We start from the raw sequence: 19,264 nt of genomic DNA, 5'->3' as shown, positions 1-19,264 counted from the left end.
TTGTGAATAATGCTGCCAAGACACTAAGACACTTAGCCTGATGTACTCCCTCTTCAATTTTCCTCCAGGATCATGTGCTTCTAACCTTGTCTCCCTCTTTCTGCCATGTTTCCTGTCCCTCCCTGCTTCTTTCCTAGCTTCTTGTTCACAAGGATTCTCCGGCCTTCTCTATCTTAAAACCAGTCCTGCAAACAAGCAGTAATTTGGAAATTCCTTGCTGCTCCTTCCATATGTCCACCTCCTCTGCTTCCTCCTCCTCCTTTGTCTCTTCCTCTTCCTCCTCTCCTCCTCTTTCCTCTTATCCTCCACTTTCATCTCCCCTTCTTTTTCTTCCACTCTCTCTTCCTTGTTACTGCAACATATTGGTCCATCTTCAACTCATAACTTTCTACCCAACTCCCTCACGCTGCTTTTCTCTCTGTATCGTAAGAGTGCTTCTCCAAGGTCATCAGTGGTGCCCTTCTCTCTGATTTCTAGGGCTCCTTCCTAATCCTTATCCTGCCAAAGTTGATCATTTTTCAGAAGCCTTCTCACCTGGCTTCCAGAGCACTGCACTGTGCCTGCTCTCCTGAGACCTCTCCCACCCTCTTCTTCCTCCCCTCCCTCTTCAGCTGCTCTCCTCTGCCTTGGGTAGCAATGGCTCCTTCTGAGCCATCACCTCGAGGTGGATGGCTTCCAGACCCCTTCTAGCCCAGCCTTTCACTTCAGTACTTTGCCTGCACCAGGCAGCAATGTGTCTGCCGACTCCTCCTCCTCCTCCTCTTCCCCCTTCTCTTCCTCCCCCTCCTCCTCACCACCTTCCTTCCCTCTGTCCGTGCCCCGCCACACCCGCCCGGTCATGGTGCCAGCCTCTCTCTGCCTCCTTTTGATCCCACACTTGATTCCAGTCTGGCTTTCTCGTGCATCCCTAGTTTCTATCAGTGGTGCCATCATCTCCCTCCTCACTTGGGCTGGAAGCTCGGCCATTATGTTCGCTACCCTCATCTCAGTTGTCTTTGGAGTGCCACCAAGTTTCCTTTATTTATGATGACTCTCTGCCCTGGCTCTTCCTTTTCCATCACCAATGCCCTGATTCAAGCTGTTGGCATCTGCCGCCTGGGTGATTGCACCCTCCCCGCAGGCCATGCTGCCTTACTCACAGCTGCCGATGTGATACTTACGAAGCCAGGGCCTGGCTGACCGCAAAGCCCAGCTGGGCCAGGAGGCCAGATTGCCCAAGTGCAATGCCTGCTTCCACTACTCATTTATTATGTGAGCTTGGGGAATTTACTTAATCTTCCTGGGTCTCAGCTGTCTATCTGTAAATTGGGCATGGGTGACGGTATTCAGTGTGCCACAATCCAATGACTGTGATGAGTAAATAAGATGATACAGGTAGTGTGCTTGGAAAGCGACCTGGTGCATAGTAAGCCCTCAACAAATGTCAGCTGTTGTTATTGTTGTTGTGATTGTCAAGTCCTGCACAGAGTCCAATCATCACTTTCTTGGCCAGAGATTTGGCTTCAGCTCTTTCTGCATCTCCTGCTCTGGGGAGACAGGTTGGAGCAAAGAGCACAGGAAAGCCAGGCCTGAATGGGCCACTTCCTGCCCACTGTGTCTGGCCTCAGGGCTGGCCTTGGTTGGCCCTCACAGTCTTTTCAAATGAACTTCATCAAAAGGAAAGAAGGAACACATATGAGGAAAGAGAGGGACGTAGGGTTAGAGTCTGCAGTCCTGGGCTGAATTCCACTCACCAACTTTACTTAGCTCCTCTGAGCCCAAGTTCTCTTATCTATGAAATGGAATGATGATCTTGACCTTGTAAAAGAAAACACACACACAAGAACACACAAATGCACACACAACACATATGTGCACTCATACACATGCATATGCAACACATGTACACATATGTATACACATATGCACACAACACATACACAAACACAAAACACATGTACACACATATACAAATGTAATATACACAGAGTGCACACATGCACGCAGACATGCATACACAAACATCTATCCCCACATCCACATCCACACACACTGGCACAGAATCGGTGAGCCATCAAGGGCACTTCTTTGTAGCCTCTAAACACTAGTAAGAGGAGGAAAGATGAGAAAGATTGGAGCTTTCATTCTTCTGATTTCTTCTGCAAGGGCATTGCCCACTCCCCATCCCACACCCAGTTTCGACATACCTCTTGGAGTTTCCTCATTTCGTCCAGACCAGAACACCTGCTCCCAGGGAGAAGGGATGAGAGACCTTAAGTGCTGCCCTGAAATGACAGTGAGTGGGTACAGGAAGAGATCAATATACAACACATCGTTACCATGCCTGTACTCTGTGCAGAAACCTTTGAAGATGCCATGTCAGTGACCGCAACTCTTTGGTTTGCGGATTGGGGGCCCTAGCCTAGCCTTGTTTCCCCGGCACATCAGTGAGGCTAGCCTGGGCACTGCCATGCACACGTGCCTGCCTTGGGACCATTCTCCTGCTCATTTACTCAGTATGCTGTTTCATGGGAATGTGTCTTATCTCCTCATCTGGAGCCTAAGCTCCCTGAAGGTAGGAACTGTTCCTGAACTTCTTTTAGATTCCCCAAATGTGAATTTTCACTCACAAAAAATTCTTTCTGAAGAGTGAATGAATACCTTCTTTAGAGTTTGATTTACTACAAAAACTTAAAACTCAACTGATAAATATAGTTGTATATATTTATATGCAGTTTAGGTCAATCCCCTAACTTGTCTGTCTCATGGCATAATATCTTAATTAATCTAATGTTTTCTTTCTTTTGATTTCAACTTCTCAGGAGTAGTCATCAGGACATACTTAATGAAATATCTTCCCCTTTGAGGTATTGAGTTCAAAGTATTGAATTAGCTTCCTCTTTGGAATCACCAGATTAAAAGATATAGCTGGACTGTATCAATATTGCACTTTATTATTTGAGAGCTAGAGAAATTGAATAAAAGGAATTATATTAGAGAGAGTGATGCATGGTGCTTATGCAGTTATTAGTTTACTATATAATGAGTATTTATAGTGTCCCTGGTTCTGTGCTAGAGGCTGGCATAAAAGTAATCAATACCTGCCGTTAAAGAATAGGGAAGTAGATGTGTGAAGAATGCAACGACAGTTGCAATAATTGAGCCCAAGACCTCCCACTCAGAAAAAGAAGAAAACCATGTCAACAGTGCAATCACGAAATGCTTTTTGATGTCATATAATATTTGACTTTCACCCATTGGCCTCTGATTTTTATCCTCTGTAATTTGCGTTATATGTGTAATTCGCAAATGAATAATATTAATATTTGATATTAAATGATTGCTTGCTTCTAATTTTCCAGATGGTGGTTTTCAAACTCTATCATGTACCTTGTATTAGTATCACCTGTAGGACTTCTTAAACCTCAGTTGCCAGGCCCCACCCCCAGAGTTTCTGCTTCAGTAAGTCTGGGACAATGATGGTCAATTTGCATTTGTAACGAGTTCCCAGGCAGGGCTGATGCTGCTGATCTGGGAAACACATTTTGAGAACCACTGCTCTAAATTGCCTATATAAAAATGGAGAGATCCAAAAATATTGGCATATTGCTTTGCAGTTTTAAAATCCATAAATTCTTCATTCACTCAAAAAATATTGAGCCACCTAGGACGTGCCAAGCACGGTGCAAGCTCTTGTGGATTAAAGGGTACCCTCCATAGAAATGGTACCTGCTGCTTGAAGTCATTATAATCATAATCTTTAATTCCTGCATGAGGGAAATGAAGGTAAAAGTCAACCCCTTAATGAGCTCTCTCAGCTGATTGTTGTATCACCATCCCAGACCTTCTACTCCCCAAGCCACTGTCCTTCCCACTGTGCCTCTTGTCTATTTACTTGTTAGATGCGGTTACTTTTTTCCCCAACGTTGAGATTAATTTTTCTAATTCTGCTGAATGTCAGCTTTCTGTCAAGCTTTTTTTTTGCATATTCCAATTTAATTATATTTTACTTATTGTCTTTCATAGATGGGCTTCATATATCTTCCTTTCTTTGCCTTTGGTTTTTAAATCCTGTTTGTGTTTGTCCAGATGTGTTTGTCTTTCTCCTGCCAGCGAATCTTACTAGTTTTTTTCTGTGCAATAATTTCTGCCTTCCGACTTTAAAATAGGATGCCTCTGAGACTGAACGCCTTGATGGTGCACTATTTATTCCCCCTGTTTATTTCTTGCCTCAGAGTGCTAATATTAGGCACTGCATCTCAGCAGCCATGGCTGAGGCCCTGATACCAGCTGCTCAGATCCCCCCAGGGTGAGAGCTGAGATTGGTGGGTTCTCTTGGTAGCATCAGCATTCAGCCCAAATTCAGCAGCCTCACCTCACTGCACAGGCCAGACTATTAAAAGACCAGGAGCATTAAAAATAGCTCTCGCCACAATTCCCACCATGGGAGCCTTCAGAACAACTCTCCAAAGAAACAATTAGACTCTGCCACAGAAAGCCAAAGCAACACAGAAGAATTTTTTTTTTTTTTAATTTCAGTAGAGAAATCATGAAGTAAACATCATACACAAAAACAACTGTGCAGGGAGGGAGAATGTTTTTTAAAAAATAATCACAACTGATTGATCGCCCTTGTTCTTCATAATCTGACTCATTTAGCTAACTTCGCTTACACCTCATGTAATTTACCATTGATCTCTGGAAGGAAGGTTTTCTTCATTTGAAGGGAAATGGTGGTATAGATAATGATATATGGTTGGTGGGGGGATTTTTTGTTATGTTGGAAATCAAAAGATACCACTCAGGTGGTATGCTGCTCTGAGATTCACAGGCAAACTTAGCCATTCTTCTCTCTCTAGATATGAATACATTTTAAATTATATTTTATACTTAAATACAAAATAGTATAAAATCAAACACTCCAAGCCTATATTAGACCAAATGTAATCTGTGAACACCCACTAATGGATGCATTTCCTTCAAGTGTCTGGTCACTTTCTGCCTTTTACCTTTTTAAGAATTTACTCACTGCCAGGCTTTGCTTCCTATATCAGGGACTGTATTTCACCTAACATCATTGCTCATGGTCAGACCCTTTAAAAGCACAAAACCTGAGTTGAGAGCTTTCCCAGCTGTGCCATATGTCCTCAAAGGGCATTCTTACCATATACCCTGAGTCACAACTTTTCTTCTATCTTTGTTATACTGCAGTGTTCTTCAAAGAAACAATAAAATCTCTGCAATTCCCTAAAAGGAGACGTCAGTATTTTCAATAGTCATCCATTTTTGAATGAATTGTTTTACTTATTCATAGAATATCCCAATTATAAATTCCTCAGGTTCTTAGGGTTTTGAGTCAATGTATTTTACAATGGCCTTGAATTTGCTAGGGATTATGAATATTCCTAAGAATGCTGATTTTTAAAAAAAGTTCTGAAGGTGCTGTTTCTCTGCTTTGTAAAGGAGCAGTTTCTGTTTAAGGGAAGATAAGAGGCTCTGAAACCAAAACAAAGGTTTATAGTCAGAAGGACTAAGGTTCCATTGACCTAAACCAGGGCTTCTCAACCTTGGTGTTCAGGACATTTTGCCCTGGATAATTCTTTGTTGTAGGAGACTGTCTTGTGTATTGGAGAATGTTCAGCAACATCCTTGGCTCTACCTACTAGATGCCAGTCACACCTTCAGAGTTATAACAATAAATAAAGTCTCCTGACATCACCAATGACACCTGGGGGAAGAATCACCCCAGTCAAGAACCACTGACCTAAGGAATTAAGTCTGGATACGGGCTCCTGAACAACAACAACAAAATGAAGAGTTCTGCTTCAGCCTTGTTGATTTGCCGTATTGCAGCGACCTGTTGGAGGTGCTGAATGCTAGCTGGAGAAGCAAGATTGAAGTTCAGAAGAGGGCAGCATGATGCTCTACTGATCTCAGTCTGCCTAGAAAGGGAGGGGGCCCTTTAGCAGGACAGTTGCTCATTGCAGTGTTTCCCAAGTTAGATGTACAGACCACGATGACACCAAGGTGATTTCTGATGGCAGATATTTGAGATAACAATGTTTTTACTTTAATAGCTCTGCATTTATTTTAATGTGCATTAGGAAAATGAGCAGCTAGCACGTTTTACCCAGGCCATTCTCGATATTATTGCTTAGGGAGAGGCTAAACCTAAGTTGAAAGATATAGTTGATTTTGGGACAAAAACTTTAAGCAAGTGGATTCACTCCTTCAACAAATAGTTGTGCCAGGAAATGTTTAAGTTTGGAGGGTCCAGAGGTGAACAAGGCAGAGAAAGTCCTGATTCTCAGGGAGTTTATGTTCTCGGAAGGAAGCCAATAAAGAAAATCATTGTAGGTAATGATAAGTATACTGTGATGAGCACACAGGAGCCCCGGGGGGTACAACAGGGGCCTCCAGGGATACAGCCCTGCTTCCATGGGTCACCTTCTGGGTGGGGAGGTAACAAGTATGTGTGTGTGTTTCAAGTAGAAATAAGAGCAAAGTTTTAGAATAAACAAGGGCAAAAAGCCTGAGGTCTGAGCAAGTGACTTCTGAGCTTAGAGCTAACTAATGAAAGAGGGTGGGCACAGAAGGCTGCAGAGTCAGAGGAAACAGCCCTGCAGTGTGACCACAGAGTCCGGGGGTGAGTTTTCTGGTGTCCCATAATGTCCTTTGGGCACAGAGAAGACTATTTGAAATTGTCTTTTGTATGTGTTCCCTTGTGAGAAGTAAACTTAAACACTATAATGATTCTCAAGCTCTGTTCAACATCCCAATGGATTCTGACTTAATCTTATCTTGCAACTTAAATTCATCAATCAAAAGCCAATTACTCAGCTAAACATTTTAATTGGAATCATAAGTGTGATAGATTCTCTCACACACCACATTTTTTCTCAATCATCACACGTTCTTTGCATACCAATAGACATGGATTAGCTTAAACCAGACACGAAGTGGCAGAACCATGGGCTTGATCTACGTCCTCATATCATCATCTCCATACTTGGCTCTATCTCTTCTTGCAGTTGGAAGACTCATACTGCTAATGGAAGAGCTTCATTATCCTAAGCTAACTGTGGTTCTTGACCCAAATGAATTGCATTTGGTGCTCAGACGACTGAGGTTGTTTCTGGGAGGGAGGTTTTTGGCTGTCTCAAGAGTCCTGGGCATCCAGGGTGATTCTTCTCATGTCAGTGAGATGAGCACACATAAGCCACCTCTCCCTGTCATTGCCATCCAACAGGAAACTCCAAGCTCATACTCATCAATGGGCTTGATTTCAAAACCCACAGCCCCTAGACATTATTGTTTAATTGTTCTGATTTTATTGGTAACTCCCACTAAGGTAGTAGCTATTTTCCTTCCCTCCTTAGTTGGATTTTGCACTTTTCTTTGTAGCTCTTTTAAGACATTTTCACGTCTCCCTACCTAGTTCTAGAGATGACTTTAAAGCTTTGATGCCCTTCTCTTAGGTCTTCCACTGTGTTGTGTAATTTATTTCTAAACCCTCCTATCTTTATTTGCTGATTTTACAGATGAAATTCCACTACACCTCCACTAGTCCTCTTCTTTCCACTCCCAAAAGTTTATTGCTAACTTTCTTCAGTAATTTCTCCATCTCAGGACAATTTTAAATCTGTGCCCTACTTCTCTTTGTAGGGCAGGACTATAACTGCTTCTGTTGAATCCTGCATCCCTCTCATGATTCTTTCTGGTCCTGAGGCCACAACATGAAAACAATACTAATGCCTGTGAGCAGGAGCTTGGCGAGATATGGAATAGAGTGAGGCCTGGGTGGCTGCAGCACGGTGGTCAGTGGCAGGAGTGGGCCAAGATGAGGGCGCAGGGGCCACACCATGCGGTATCTTTTAGCCCCTGGGTAAAGTGTTTGGGTTTTATTCCAAACCTTTTGGGAAGCCATTGGAGGGTTTTAAGTAAGGAGTAATAGGATATGAATTATATCTTAAAAATATCTCTCTGGCTATTCCTATGTGGAAAATGGATTAAAAGAAAGCAAGTGCGGCAGTGAAGACAGGGGCTGGGCGACCATTGCTGGAGTCCTGGTGAGAGGCAGTGAGGTTTGGGACTAGACAATGTGAAAGGTATTATGTGGTTGTGACAATAACTTGGCAGGTGGTTCGTGAATGCTTGTGGTCTGGCCACGCCACGGGGGCTCAGAGGGAGTACCACTAGCTAGAGGAAAGAAAGACAATTGCTAATACTTCCCTCCATGATTAGGTATAGACTTTTGTCATTCGGAAATCAAAATGAGGGAGTTTATCATTGTCATGCATTTTTAGTCAAGTATCAATGACATTCACACCTTTTCTGCACTCTTTTGTGCCTTTACATGGGTTTTTATCCATGTTGCCCACCTTCCACTTGGGAGCTATGGCATAGGTTTCCAGCGCTGAAATGCCCGTTGTGTGTGCATGCTAGAGCAAATTCTTCCATAACACACACAGAATGGCCACCGTGTATTACCTTTCGTGTCTGTGGCATCGATACCATCGGTCTTGCTGGTATATCTTCTACAAGGTCCTCTGGGTGTCTGTCATTGCTGTAGTGGCAAAAGGAAATATAAGTCACAGTTGGTATGGTTACTTTAGTCCCCAGAGAAGAATTTGACTTTTAGCAGGATGGGAGAAAGAAAACCCAGGCCGAAACTTTAATGGTACTTTTCATTTAAATTTCTACCAGTCACTCATTTAGTTTTGACTCCTTGATTATAAGATCAAATAAAAAACCAAAAGACACAGGAAGGGTGATTTGTGTATACCTTAGGTATCCAGTTCAGAGTATTACATGTATATCAATACCAGTGGTTTGTCCAACACCTTCAGTGAAGCCTCTGCTCTCTGAGGATCTAAGGAGTGACTCGCTGGTATTTGAGAGTTTCTGAATCCAGCCACAGGATCCTCCTGGCTCCTTGTCCTCTGCTTCTCCTCTCCCAGAAATGTCTTCACTTGGCCAGTAATGCAACTGTAATGGGAGTAATACAGTTGATGATGGTACTCTTGGGACTGCCAACTAGTAACTCCCTGGAGGCCAAGAATAATACTTGGTCCTCTTGGTGGGTCTGGTGTGAACGATTGTCAGGTCTTGAGCTCCTGCCATCATGGTCCGTACATCTAATTTGGGAAACACTGCACTGAGCAACTGTCCTGCCAAAGGGCCCCTCCCTTTCCAGGCAGACTGAGGTGGGTAGAGCATCAGGCTACCCTCATCGGCTTTGCAGATCCATAGCTGGTTGTTGCCAGTGAGCACTGGCCACCTGCAGCTGAGGATGCTCAGTGGTCCTGTAATCTCCTGATCTCAGCCCTGCCTCCCTGCTTCCTCCTACCCCCTAGTCCATGCTCCTCTATTAGTGTTCTTCATCTCCAGTAATACTAAACCCACAGACATGTCAATATGCTCCTCCATTAGTGTTCTTCATCTCCAGTAATACTAAACCCACAGACATGTCAATATGCTCCTCCATTAGTGTTCTTCATCTCCAGTAATACTGAACCCACAGACATGTCAATATGCTCATACTTTACGGGTCTAGAGCATTACACATAATCTTTTTCTCCATAGTTCCATGTTTCCCATGTTTTCATAAACTTTACTATAAAGACTTTAAAGCTCAGGGAAATAAAGCAATGACAAAGTGTTGAATATGGACCACTGTTTCTCATTGGAGGGAACTATTGGCATTTTCAGTGTGACAACTCTGTTATTAATATATTACACCATCTCAAGTCCTGCAATACCTCAGTATCTTTACCCACAAAATGCCAGTGAGGTCCTGAAGCTGTTATGACAATTAAAAATGTAAATTAGCCTCTTTGATTGAAATCTTACCAAACTTGCATACAGTATTGGGGCACTTAACAGCATTTAAGATTCACCCTCACTTATAATTTATTAGATCTATAAGAATTAAGTGCATGGGAATATTTGTGCATTATCAGACAGTTGTGGTTCTTAAGAAAATTGTTGATATTATTAAATATAAATAAATATGTTTTAAAGTGTTTAATTAAATTTGTAAATGGAATGAAATATTAATTAAAGAGGCCATTAAAAGTGATCTTTAAAAAACTCTCCTTTTGCTAGAAATGCATACTGAAATATTTACAGGTGAAATGAAATATGATTTAAAATACCCTCATGGGGAACCTAGGAAAATACGAGGAGACTAGATGAAATTAAACAGACAAAATGCTAATAATGCTTAGAGCTGGGTGATGGATACGTGAGGTTTATAATCTCATCTTTCTATGTTTAAGTATGTTTTAAATCCTTAGATAAAAAGTAAAAAGGAAGTGATTGTTAAAATTTTATTGAAAGAACTTTGAAGTTCACAGAGTCCTGCATTCTTCTATTTTTTCTGTCTGGTGGGGATGTACATCTCTCACATCTAAGACCGAATTGGCTGCTGGCTATGGGTCATGGTTTTGTGTGATTCTGTGGTCACAATTCTGACATCTTTCCAGGGACAGAATTCATGATGCCATCCACATCCTTTAGGCCACACTGCCTCTAAGAAGCTACCACTTGTAATTGGTTATCTTTTTCATAAATGTACTATACTTTTCTAGCCATATTGTAGAATCTTTGAAATCAGGGATTTGAAAAAATAATTCTGGGCACCTCCAGCCTAAGCATAACCAACCACACATAGGCTGTAAGTTATGGATGAATATTTATATTTATTTATTTATTTACTTATTTTTTGAGACAGAGTCTCACTCTGTTGCCCAGGCTGGAGTGCAGTGGCGCAATCTCGGCTTGCTATAACCTCTGCCTCCTGGGTTCAAATGACTCTCGTGCCTCAGCTTCCCCTGTAGCTGGGATTTCAGGCATATGCCACCATACTTGGCTAATTTTTGTATTTCTAGTAGAGACGGGGTTTTGCCATGCTGGCCAGGCTGGTCTTGAACTCCTGGCCTCAAGTAATCTGCCTGCTTCAACCTCCCAAAGTGCTGGGATTACAGGCATGAGTTACCGCACCTAGCTGAATATTGATGGTTTTTATATCAAGCTCTGTGTCTCTTTATATGTGTTTTCTTACCCATTATTTTCTGTTATTTTCCCTTCATACTAAATACCTGTTTGTTGATGATGGTGATGCATAGTGCCTTAAGCATAACCTTAGGCATACTGTGTGAAAGGGTTTGGACACAGGGCTCTGACTCCCTGTATGACTGTGTGCAAATTACTTAACCTTCATAATCCTTGGTTTCCTCGTTTGTTAAATGGGGTGATTCTCCATGGAATACTACGCAGCCATAAAAAGGAATGCGATCATATCCTTTGTAGGGACATGGATGGAGCTGGAAGCCATTATCCTCAGCAAACTAACACACGAACAGAAAACCAAAAACCACATGTTCTCACTTTTAAGTGGGAGCTGAATGATGAGAATACGTGGGCACATGGAGGAGAACAACACACACTGGGGCCTGTTCGGAGTGGGGACTTAGGGAAAGAGAGCATCAGGAAGAACAGCTAAAGAATGCTGGGCTTAATACCTAGGTGATGGGTTGATCTGTGCAGCAAACCACCATGGCACACGTTTACCTATGTAACAAACCTGCGCGTCCTGCACAGGTACCGTGGAACTTAAAATAAAAGTTGAAGTAAAAAAAAAAATAGGGTGATTCTAATAACACTAACCTCATAAGGTTACATGAATATGGATGAATTGGGTATTAATGTGTGGATAAATTATTAATATTAATTAATGTATGAATAAAAATAAGTGATCTTTTGTAAGTTTTGGCTATTATTTTTAGCCAAAAAGTTATTTGCAGCATTCCTCTTAAAAACAATTCACTGTCCCTTATTTAGAATTTACAGCTTTTATTTAATCTGTTCTGGAATTTTGAAATAGCCTTTTTTCCTGGTGTTTGGATTTTTAGTTCATGCGCTTATCTTACTCCTCTTCTCATACCATGAATTAGCTAGAATCTCCTACACTGCTTGAATGCCTGTGAGTAGGATTGCAAATGAATGCCTCCACATTCCCAATCTGTAATTTACAATCTATTTGGCAGGTAATTGAAGCTTAGGTGAATCATCTCTTTTCTAATATGACTGGATCTTTTTTTTTGTAAATCTCAGATTCAAATGCTAATGGCAGTCTTTCAAAACTAATACTTCAGAAAGACAAGATTTTATGAAGTTAAAACTACCCTAGAAATAAATAAAGTGTTACAGTTGATCATAATTGTGTGGAAAATATCTGTGACTCACAATTTTTGATAGGAATTATCTCGACAGTATTGATGGTCCTGTCACTCAAATAACATAACCAAGGGCACATTTCTTTTCTTTTTCTGTGTAATGTCTTAAATTTTCCAAACTTTCTTTACCGCTTTCCACTTTATAGTGAGAAATTTATTAGCATTTTATTTTTTAAACTTTTCTCTCCAGGGGCTTTGTTTTCAAAATTAATATACAAAATTCTGGAATGTATTGAAAGCTTTTTGACTGCACAGGTGTTCCAATAGATTTACATCCTTATTTCCTCACCACATGTGTGTAGCTATGTTACAATCCAACAAAATTACCATGAGAGCCTTGCTTCACAGAGAATTTAGTTGGGTTTGTGAATTAAATAAGTATTAATAAAAATATGTCGATGTGCTTGGCATTCTGTGTGCCTCAATCTCTTTATCTTTAAACTGGGGAAGAAGTCACAGAATTACCGCAGGTGGGTTATTCTAGCTCTAAAATATTGTAAATTAAAACTGCTCACACCTAGACATTTTCCTAATGCTTTTTATGTAGGTGTTGTGATGGCCTAGGGAATGTGGCCATTATCTCAGTTAGATCAAGCTGCACACTGTAAATTCCTGTGTCAGAAGGAAGCTCTCAACGTGATATTCAGTCTCAGCTTCTGAAGGCTCTGACTGATATTTCAAGATGAAACACAGACCTAATGCTGAAGAAATGTGGTCTTCTTGCAATACAGATTTTTGCAGAGTAAATGATTTTTGAGCTATGACTCCAAACCACTATGATTATTTCTAAACTACCATAGTTTGTAAAAACAAATGAGATCTAGGAGCAGCTTGGCTGAAGGCTGCCGCTGCCTTCACTGGGCAGGTACCGGTTGAATCCATCAATTCCTAGAGTGGCTCATGGTGGGTCTGGAATAGCTTGTTTTATAAAATGTACATTTTGTTTTATTCAGGTTATACTGGAGAGCTTTGCCAGTCCAAGATTGATTACTGCATCCTAGACCCATGCAGAAATGGAGCAACATGCATTTCCAGTCTCAGTGGATTCACCTGCCAGTGTCCAGAAGGTAATTAGTATTTATTACTCCAGAAAGAACTTTTGTTGTTCATTTTAAATCATAAACTAATTTGATCCGCCTTATACTTTGTTTCTGCAAAACTCTATGCAAGAGAACTTCCTGTTTTGTTTGATTTATAAAACAAGCATAGAAGATAGTCCCCTTTTTTAGCTCTTTGCTAGCATAGCTTGAAAATTATTTGAATATTAGACATAATCTAGGACTTTCTGTGATTTTATTTATACATAGAAAATGAATAGCTATAATAAAATAGAATCTCTAATGGTGACAATTAACTTAAGATTTCTATTTTGTTTGGTTTTTGATATGAGTTTACATTTAAAAATTCAACATAAAGTTCACCTGCTTCTGTTTTTAAATCAACTTCATAATGTCTTAGAAAATTCAAGTCACCTGAAAAACCACATCTTTAGGGCTACTTTTATTTTAAAAAGCAGTTTTACTGCTGGCATAGTTTTACCTGAAGAAGCAGGCAGATAATCACAGCTATCAAGCTGGTGTTCACGAAATTATTTTCTGATTTGAGGAAGTTTTGTTCCCATTTCTGCTTGCAGGGATGTTATGGAAGGGATTACTTTAAATCATTGATGTTGTAAGAATAACATGACATTAAATTGTTTTTTAGAACCAGCATGTAAGCTTCTGATCCACAGAAGCTTACACAGACAACTACATAGAGTCGCATCCTCTGCAGAGATTAGATGTAGAGCCTGAGAGCCTAAGGAAGCATCTCTGTGTTCACAATTACCTGAGACTACCTAAGGCTGAGAGACAGGGGGAGGGCAGTGGTCCAGGAGAGTGTTGGTAAGAGGCCACTGGCTTCCCAGATAACCGAAGTGCTTGGGCTGTCCAGGAGCTGCCCCTGTGATCGGCAGTACCTCATAATCGAATATTTTGGAGAAGTGAACATCAACTAAAGAAGGGCAGGTTCTTGTCTTCCTGCTGACTTGGGCAGAGCAGGGGCTGGGGTGGGTGCCAGGGTGAGATGGCTGTGGCCCACCCAGCCGTCCCTCTCTCTCTCTGTGTGCTGGTGATGAGTTAAATGTGTTTGGCAAGCCCTGCTCTTCACCCTCTCCTTCTTTTGCAATGCAGGCTCAGCTCCCTTAAACAAACGCAAAACCTTGGAAACGTTGCTGAAGGCTGATGACTGAGCAAGCAGCACCAGTCTTCACTCACATAGAGCACTTTGCAGTTCTTAAAGCTCTGTCACACTCTCGGTTAGTCAGTCGCCACCTAACTCTGATTGAAGGCCTTGCCGTTTAGTGTTTAGTCAAGGGCAGCCTGCAGGGTCGTCCTGGGACCAAATGGAATTTTTGTGAAAGTGCTTTAAGAACTCCAACATGCTTTCCTATTATTGCTGGGATTGTTACCTGAAAGTTACAATCAGGCCTCTGGAAGTTCAGATGGGGGTAATTTGCACAAAATCACACTGGTAATAAACAATGGCCCTTGAACTAAAAACTAGGAATTTTGCTTGCACTCGTACTATAATTTCCTAGTTGTTAATGATTTGCTGAGCACTTCATGTATACCAGGCACTGTGCTAGGAGCTAGGATATAATGCTAAGGAAGGCTGAGATGGCCCCTCCAATAGTGCACACACAGATAAGTATGTAATTACATGCAGGAATAGGTGCCTTGAAGATGCACAGAAGGGATCTGCCTGGGCTTGGAGAGCTGGGAGAGACTCCCATGTACAAAGACCCTAGGAGAGGAGAGGGAGGAGATGGTGCAGTTGAGGGCATGACTGAGCTAAGAGGATGAGAAGAATCATGGTGACAGCAGGTAGAAGCAGGCAGGGCAAGGCTTGCAGGGCTGGGTGAGCCCCACAAGGCCTTTCATCTTCATCCTAGAGGGGAGGGAATCGGAGGGGGAAGTTTGAAGGCCATTTCCACTATTACCAGCTTTGTTCCATGGGCATGTGATTTTATACCTCCCTGCATCTTGGTGTTTTTAATCTGTAAAATGGAGTGATGATTGTGTCTGTGTCCTGGGATCAGTGTAAGGATTAAATGAGTTGAGACAGATAAAGTGCCTAGCACAGTGCCTGGCTAAGTGCTGAATTCATAGTAGCTATTTCATCACTATTGTTTTCATGATAATGATTACTATTAAACCATTGATAAGCAGGGAAATTTGAACTTTTCATTCTGGAACAATGTCGAACATAAATTAGAGAGAGACAAGAGTGAGAATAAGGAGAAAAGTTTGGGGACTGTTGTAGAAGTCCAAGAAATGGATGTTGGCTGCTAGGAATGGAAGGGTGGAATTTGAAAAAGAGAGAGGCAGATGGATTTGGAAGAACTTTGGAAAGAAAATGGGGGAGGCCTGAGAAGGAGCGAGGTGGTGGGAGGTGACGGAGGGTGAGGCAGCGAGTCTGGGGCTTTGCAGTGGGTTGTGCCGTTCATGGAGAAACAGAAAAATGAAGTGTTCTATGTTGGAACCCTTGTGAAGAGACCCTTGTGATAGTCAAGTGGAGATGTCAGCTAGGCTGTGGCTCTATGAATCTGGAAGAAGCCTGGTCTCATCTAAACACAGAGACATTGGCCTTTAGGTAGTAATTTAAATCCTGGATGCTGATCTAGGAACCCTTCTCCTTTATCTGGTGGCACACCAGCCCCTCCATGCTGCCTAGATAAAGCCTAGAGAGAATGCAAGGCTCTGGAATTGACAAGATGAAGATGAATTTTCCATTACAAAGACTTTTATTCAAAGGTTTATCTTCATTGAAGACTGAGCAGGGAAAAGCAGGCTTTCATTAGAGTTTAGAAAAATTTGCTGGATTGTGTGGCAGCCTCTTAGCAGAAGCTCATACATGGTGACTGGCATTTTTTAAGCTGCCTTTCCCACCGGCCTATCCTTACAGTGCTTGCTTTTGTGTGTTGGCAGTAACTCATGTTTATAGAACACTTTGCACTTTAAAAAGAGCCTGTGTCACCAGGTGTGGTGGCTTATGCCTGTAATCCCAGCACTCTGGGAGGCCAAGGTGGGCGGATCACTGCAGGGCAGGAGTACAAGACCAGCCTGGCCAACATAGCAAAACCCTATCTCTAGTAAAAATACAAAATTTAGCCAGGTGTGGTGGCGTGCACCTGTAATCCCAGCTACTCGGGAGGCTAAGGCACAAGAACTGCTTCAACCCAGGAGGCAGAAGTTGCAGTGAGCCGAGATTGTGCCACTGTACTCCAGCCTGGGTGACAGAGCAAGATCCTGTCTCAAAAAGAAAATAAAAAATAAAAAGAGCCTGTGTCTCCAGGATGTTTCTCACATCAGACATGCTGAGAGCAAGTCTGAGCAGAGCCTCAAATTCAGAGAATGTCCTGGGGTTCAGAGCTAGCCCTGACCCTTGCCTGCCTCCTTTTCCATTTCTCCATTGTAGGTTTTTGTTGATTCTCTCTGCCCTGCTTCTCTGTGTTATTCTTTGAGGAAAGGAAGTGTATTTTATTCATCTTGTTTCCCACACCTAATTCCGACACCTTTCCTATGAGTTGTGTTTTATGTTAGCAGGAGGGATTAATATTTGATAAATAATTTAATAATAGAAGTCAACACTTAGATATCACTCACTATGTCTACTAGCTAATTTGACTCTCACAACAATGAGAATCAAATTAATATTGTGTGCTAGGAAGCACACACTGTTACTATTTCCATTTAACAGATTAGAAAACTGAGGCACAAGAGGATCAATAACTTGCCTGAGGTCACATAGCCAGAAATGGAAACTCAACCCAGAAATTGGCTCTAGTGCTCCCAACTACTGTCCTATACCATCTCGGAATATGTTCTTTAAAAGAAATCCCATTATATTTTTAAAGATTATCTTTGTAACCATAATCATAAGTAAAATGCATGCAAAGAAAACTTCTAAATGTCTCTGCTGTTTACTTTCTTAAATCTGGAAAAAGTGAGAAGTTATTATTTTTGGTAAGCAAGTCAAATCCTTTTATAACAATTCCTTCCAGGCTGGAAAGCTGTTAAAACGGAATTTTCCCTCTGGATAGAGCTCTCAACAGCACACATCCCCATCCTTTCTCTTTTCCCCCCTTTTCATCTCCATTTTGTTTCCTTCAAGGACCTTTTTCCATCTGACCTGGGTAGGCCCGTAGAGATTGAGCATCCTTCCTGGGTGCTGTCTGTGTGACTCCTGCTCCTTCCCAAAGTTCCAAATCAGGCAGCCCGAGAGCCAGCTGCAGTCACCTTCACAGCTGCGCTCCTTCAGGACACGTCTGCCTTTCCACACTGAGATTTTTATCCTTCATCAACAGGTTCTGTATTTCTCCTGAATTTCTACTTAGCTGTTACTAGGTTTGTATTGGGAAAGTGTAGCTTCAGATTCTGGTTACGGTGGGGATGATAAGAAATAAAAGTGAAATATCATGAATGTTTTCTAATATCCACCTAATTGAATGATAACAGCAACGACAAAGATAAGCACTTAGAACCTGGCATTACTGCTTAATAATTTATTGTCTTCGTATTTGGTTTAGAACTTTGAAATCCTTAAGTTTTAAACTAAATGCATTTTAATTCTGAAGACGTCTAATTATATACACTTAGGATTACTGCATATTGGTATTTAAATATGCATATTTCAATATATGAATATATTTAGATACATGTATAAATACAGTCTGAATACTACTCTCTAGCCATTATCAGTATCTTAATTCCATCTCCCCTCCACTGGGAATTTGAAGTAGAATACCCATAAATTAATAAAGAATAAAAAGAAATCAATAGTGATGAAAGCCTCCAGCAATAAAGGACATCCATTGGCTCTGCAGCATGACCATCCCCTTCTGGAGAGCACACCTGGTCAAACAGAACCACCTTCCTGGCACCTACCTATTACAGAAGGCATATGGCAATCAGAGACCAAAGTGAGAATATGGGGCTTTATGCACTATTTTGAAAACATATCATTTTATCCAATGCATTTTAAAAACATTAAAGGTATTTTCTCACCCTATTCCTATGGATAGGATTATGGAATACATAGATTTTGTATGAACTGCTCTTGCACTGTAATTACAAAGTCAAGTATTACAACGAGGGAGAGGACTCACATCTTCCAGTCCTATGACTATTAGAATGCAGTGTTGGATTTTGCTGTCAGACATCAAAGATAGCAAGGATGGAGAGTTGGTGTCTTTCTCTGGCCTGGAGGTCAGTAGATTTGGGTCTAGGCCCCATGACGAGGCAGTAGAGTGGAGTGGTTATGCATGTGGTTTGGGGTCACACTGCTTAGGTTTGAAATCCAGACCTACCTCTTTTGACAAGGTCTTGGCTTCTTTGAGGCTCATTTTTTAATTTATAACATGGAGTAACATTAGTATACATTTTTAAAGTAAGTGTGAAGGATGGAGAAAGCCCTTAGCACTGTGCTTTGCAAATAGTAGGTGCTGAGTAAATGTTAGCTATTATGATGATTGTTATTAATTAGTCATCTAACCTTGGAGAAGTCACATAATTTTATCTCTTCCACCCTTTGTTTCCTTGAGTAAAAAGGACGAAGGTTGACTACTACCTTTAAGGGACCCTATCCTTTAAAGTCTTTAATTCAAATATATCAGTTTAAAAGCTACTTGCTGAGCCAATAAATCCATCATGTTTCAAGTCATGTTTATATAGAAAAGCTTCATAACCTCTAAGTGACTCTAGGGAATGCCTGGGGTCTGAATCTTTATGTTGGCCCAAAGGTCCTGTAGGTTAAATTCCACTGCAACAAGCTCCAAGCATTTACAAAACTTTTTTTTTTTTTTTTTTCATTTTATAGCCTTGGGTAACCTAGCTATATAAATCCTTTTGTTGAACTCAAATTTCAGTGGTAATGCTTTTCATCTTAAAGGGATTTGCAGGCAATAGCAACACATGTCATAAAAGTTATCTCTCAGATAATGTGTATTGTTCAAAAACTGGGCATGTTACCCAGTCAGGATTTAAGAGTGATACAGTTTTGGGATT

At 41.3% G+C, this 19,264-nt stretch overlaps 1 protein-coding gene across 2 annotated transcripts in view; it reads left to right on the top strand.

Annotated features, from left to right (window-relative positions):
• Positions 1-19,264, top strand: part of DNER (delta/notch like EGF repeat containing) — a 365,518-nt gene that overhangs the window by 230,421 nt on the left and 115,833 nt on the right. For both annotated transcript variants that reach the window (XM_054477662.2, XM_054477663.1), the window contains exon 7: positions 13,172-13,285. In XM_054477662.2, the coding sequence (XP_054333637.1) occupies positions 13,172-13,285 (114 nt within the window). The remainder of the gene's footprint in view (positions 1-13,171; positions 13,286-19,264) is intronic.

Source organism: Pongo pygmaeus, chromosome 11 (assembly GCF_028885625.2).
Source record: "Pongo pygmaeus isolate AG05252 chromosome 11, NHGRI_mPonPyg2-v2.0_pri, whole genome shotgun sequence".
Lineage (NCBI taxonomy): Eukaryota > Metazoa > Chordata > Mammalia > Primates > Hominidae > Pongo > Pongo pygmaeus.
This window is presented reverse-complemented; position numbering and strand designations above follow the sequence as displayed.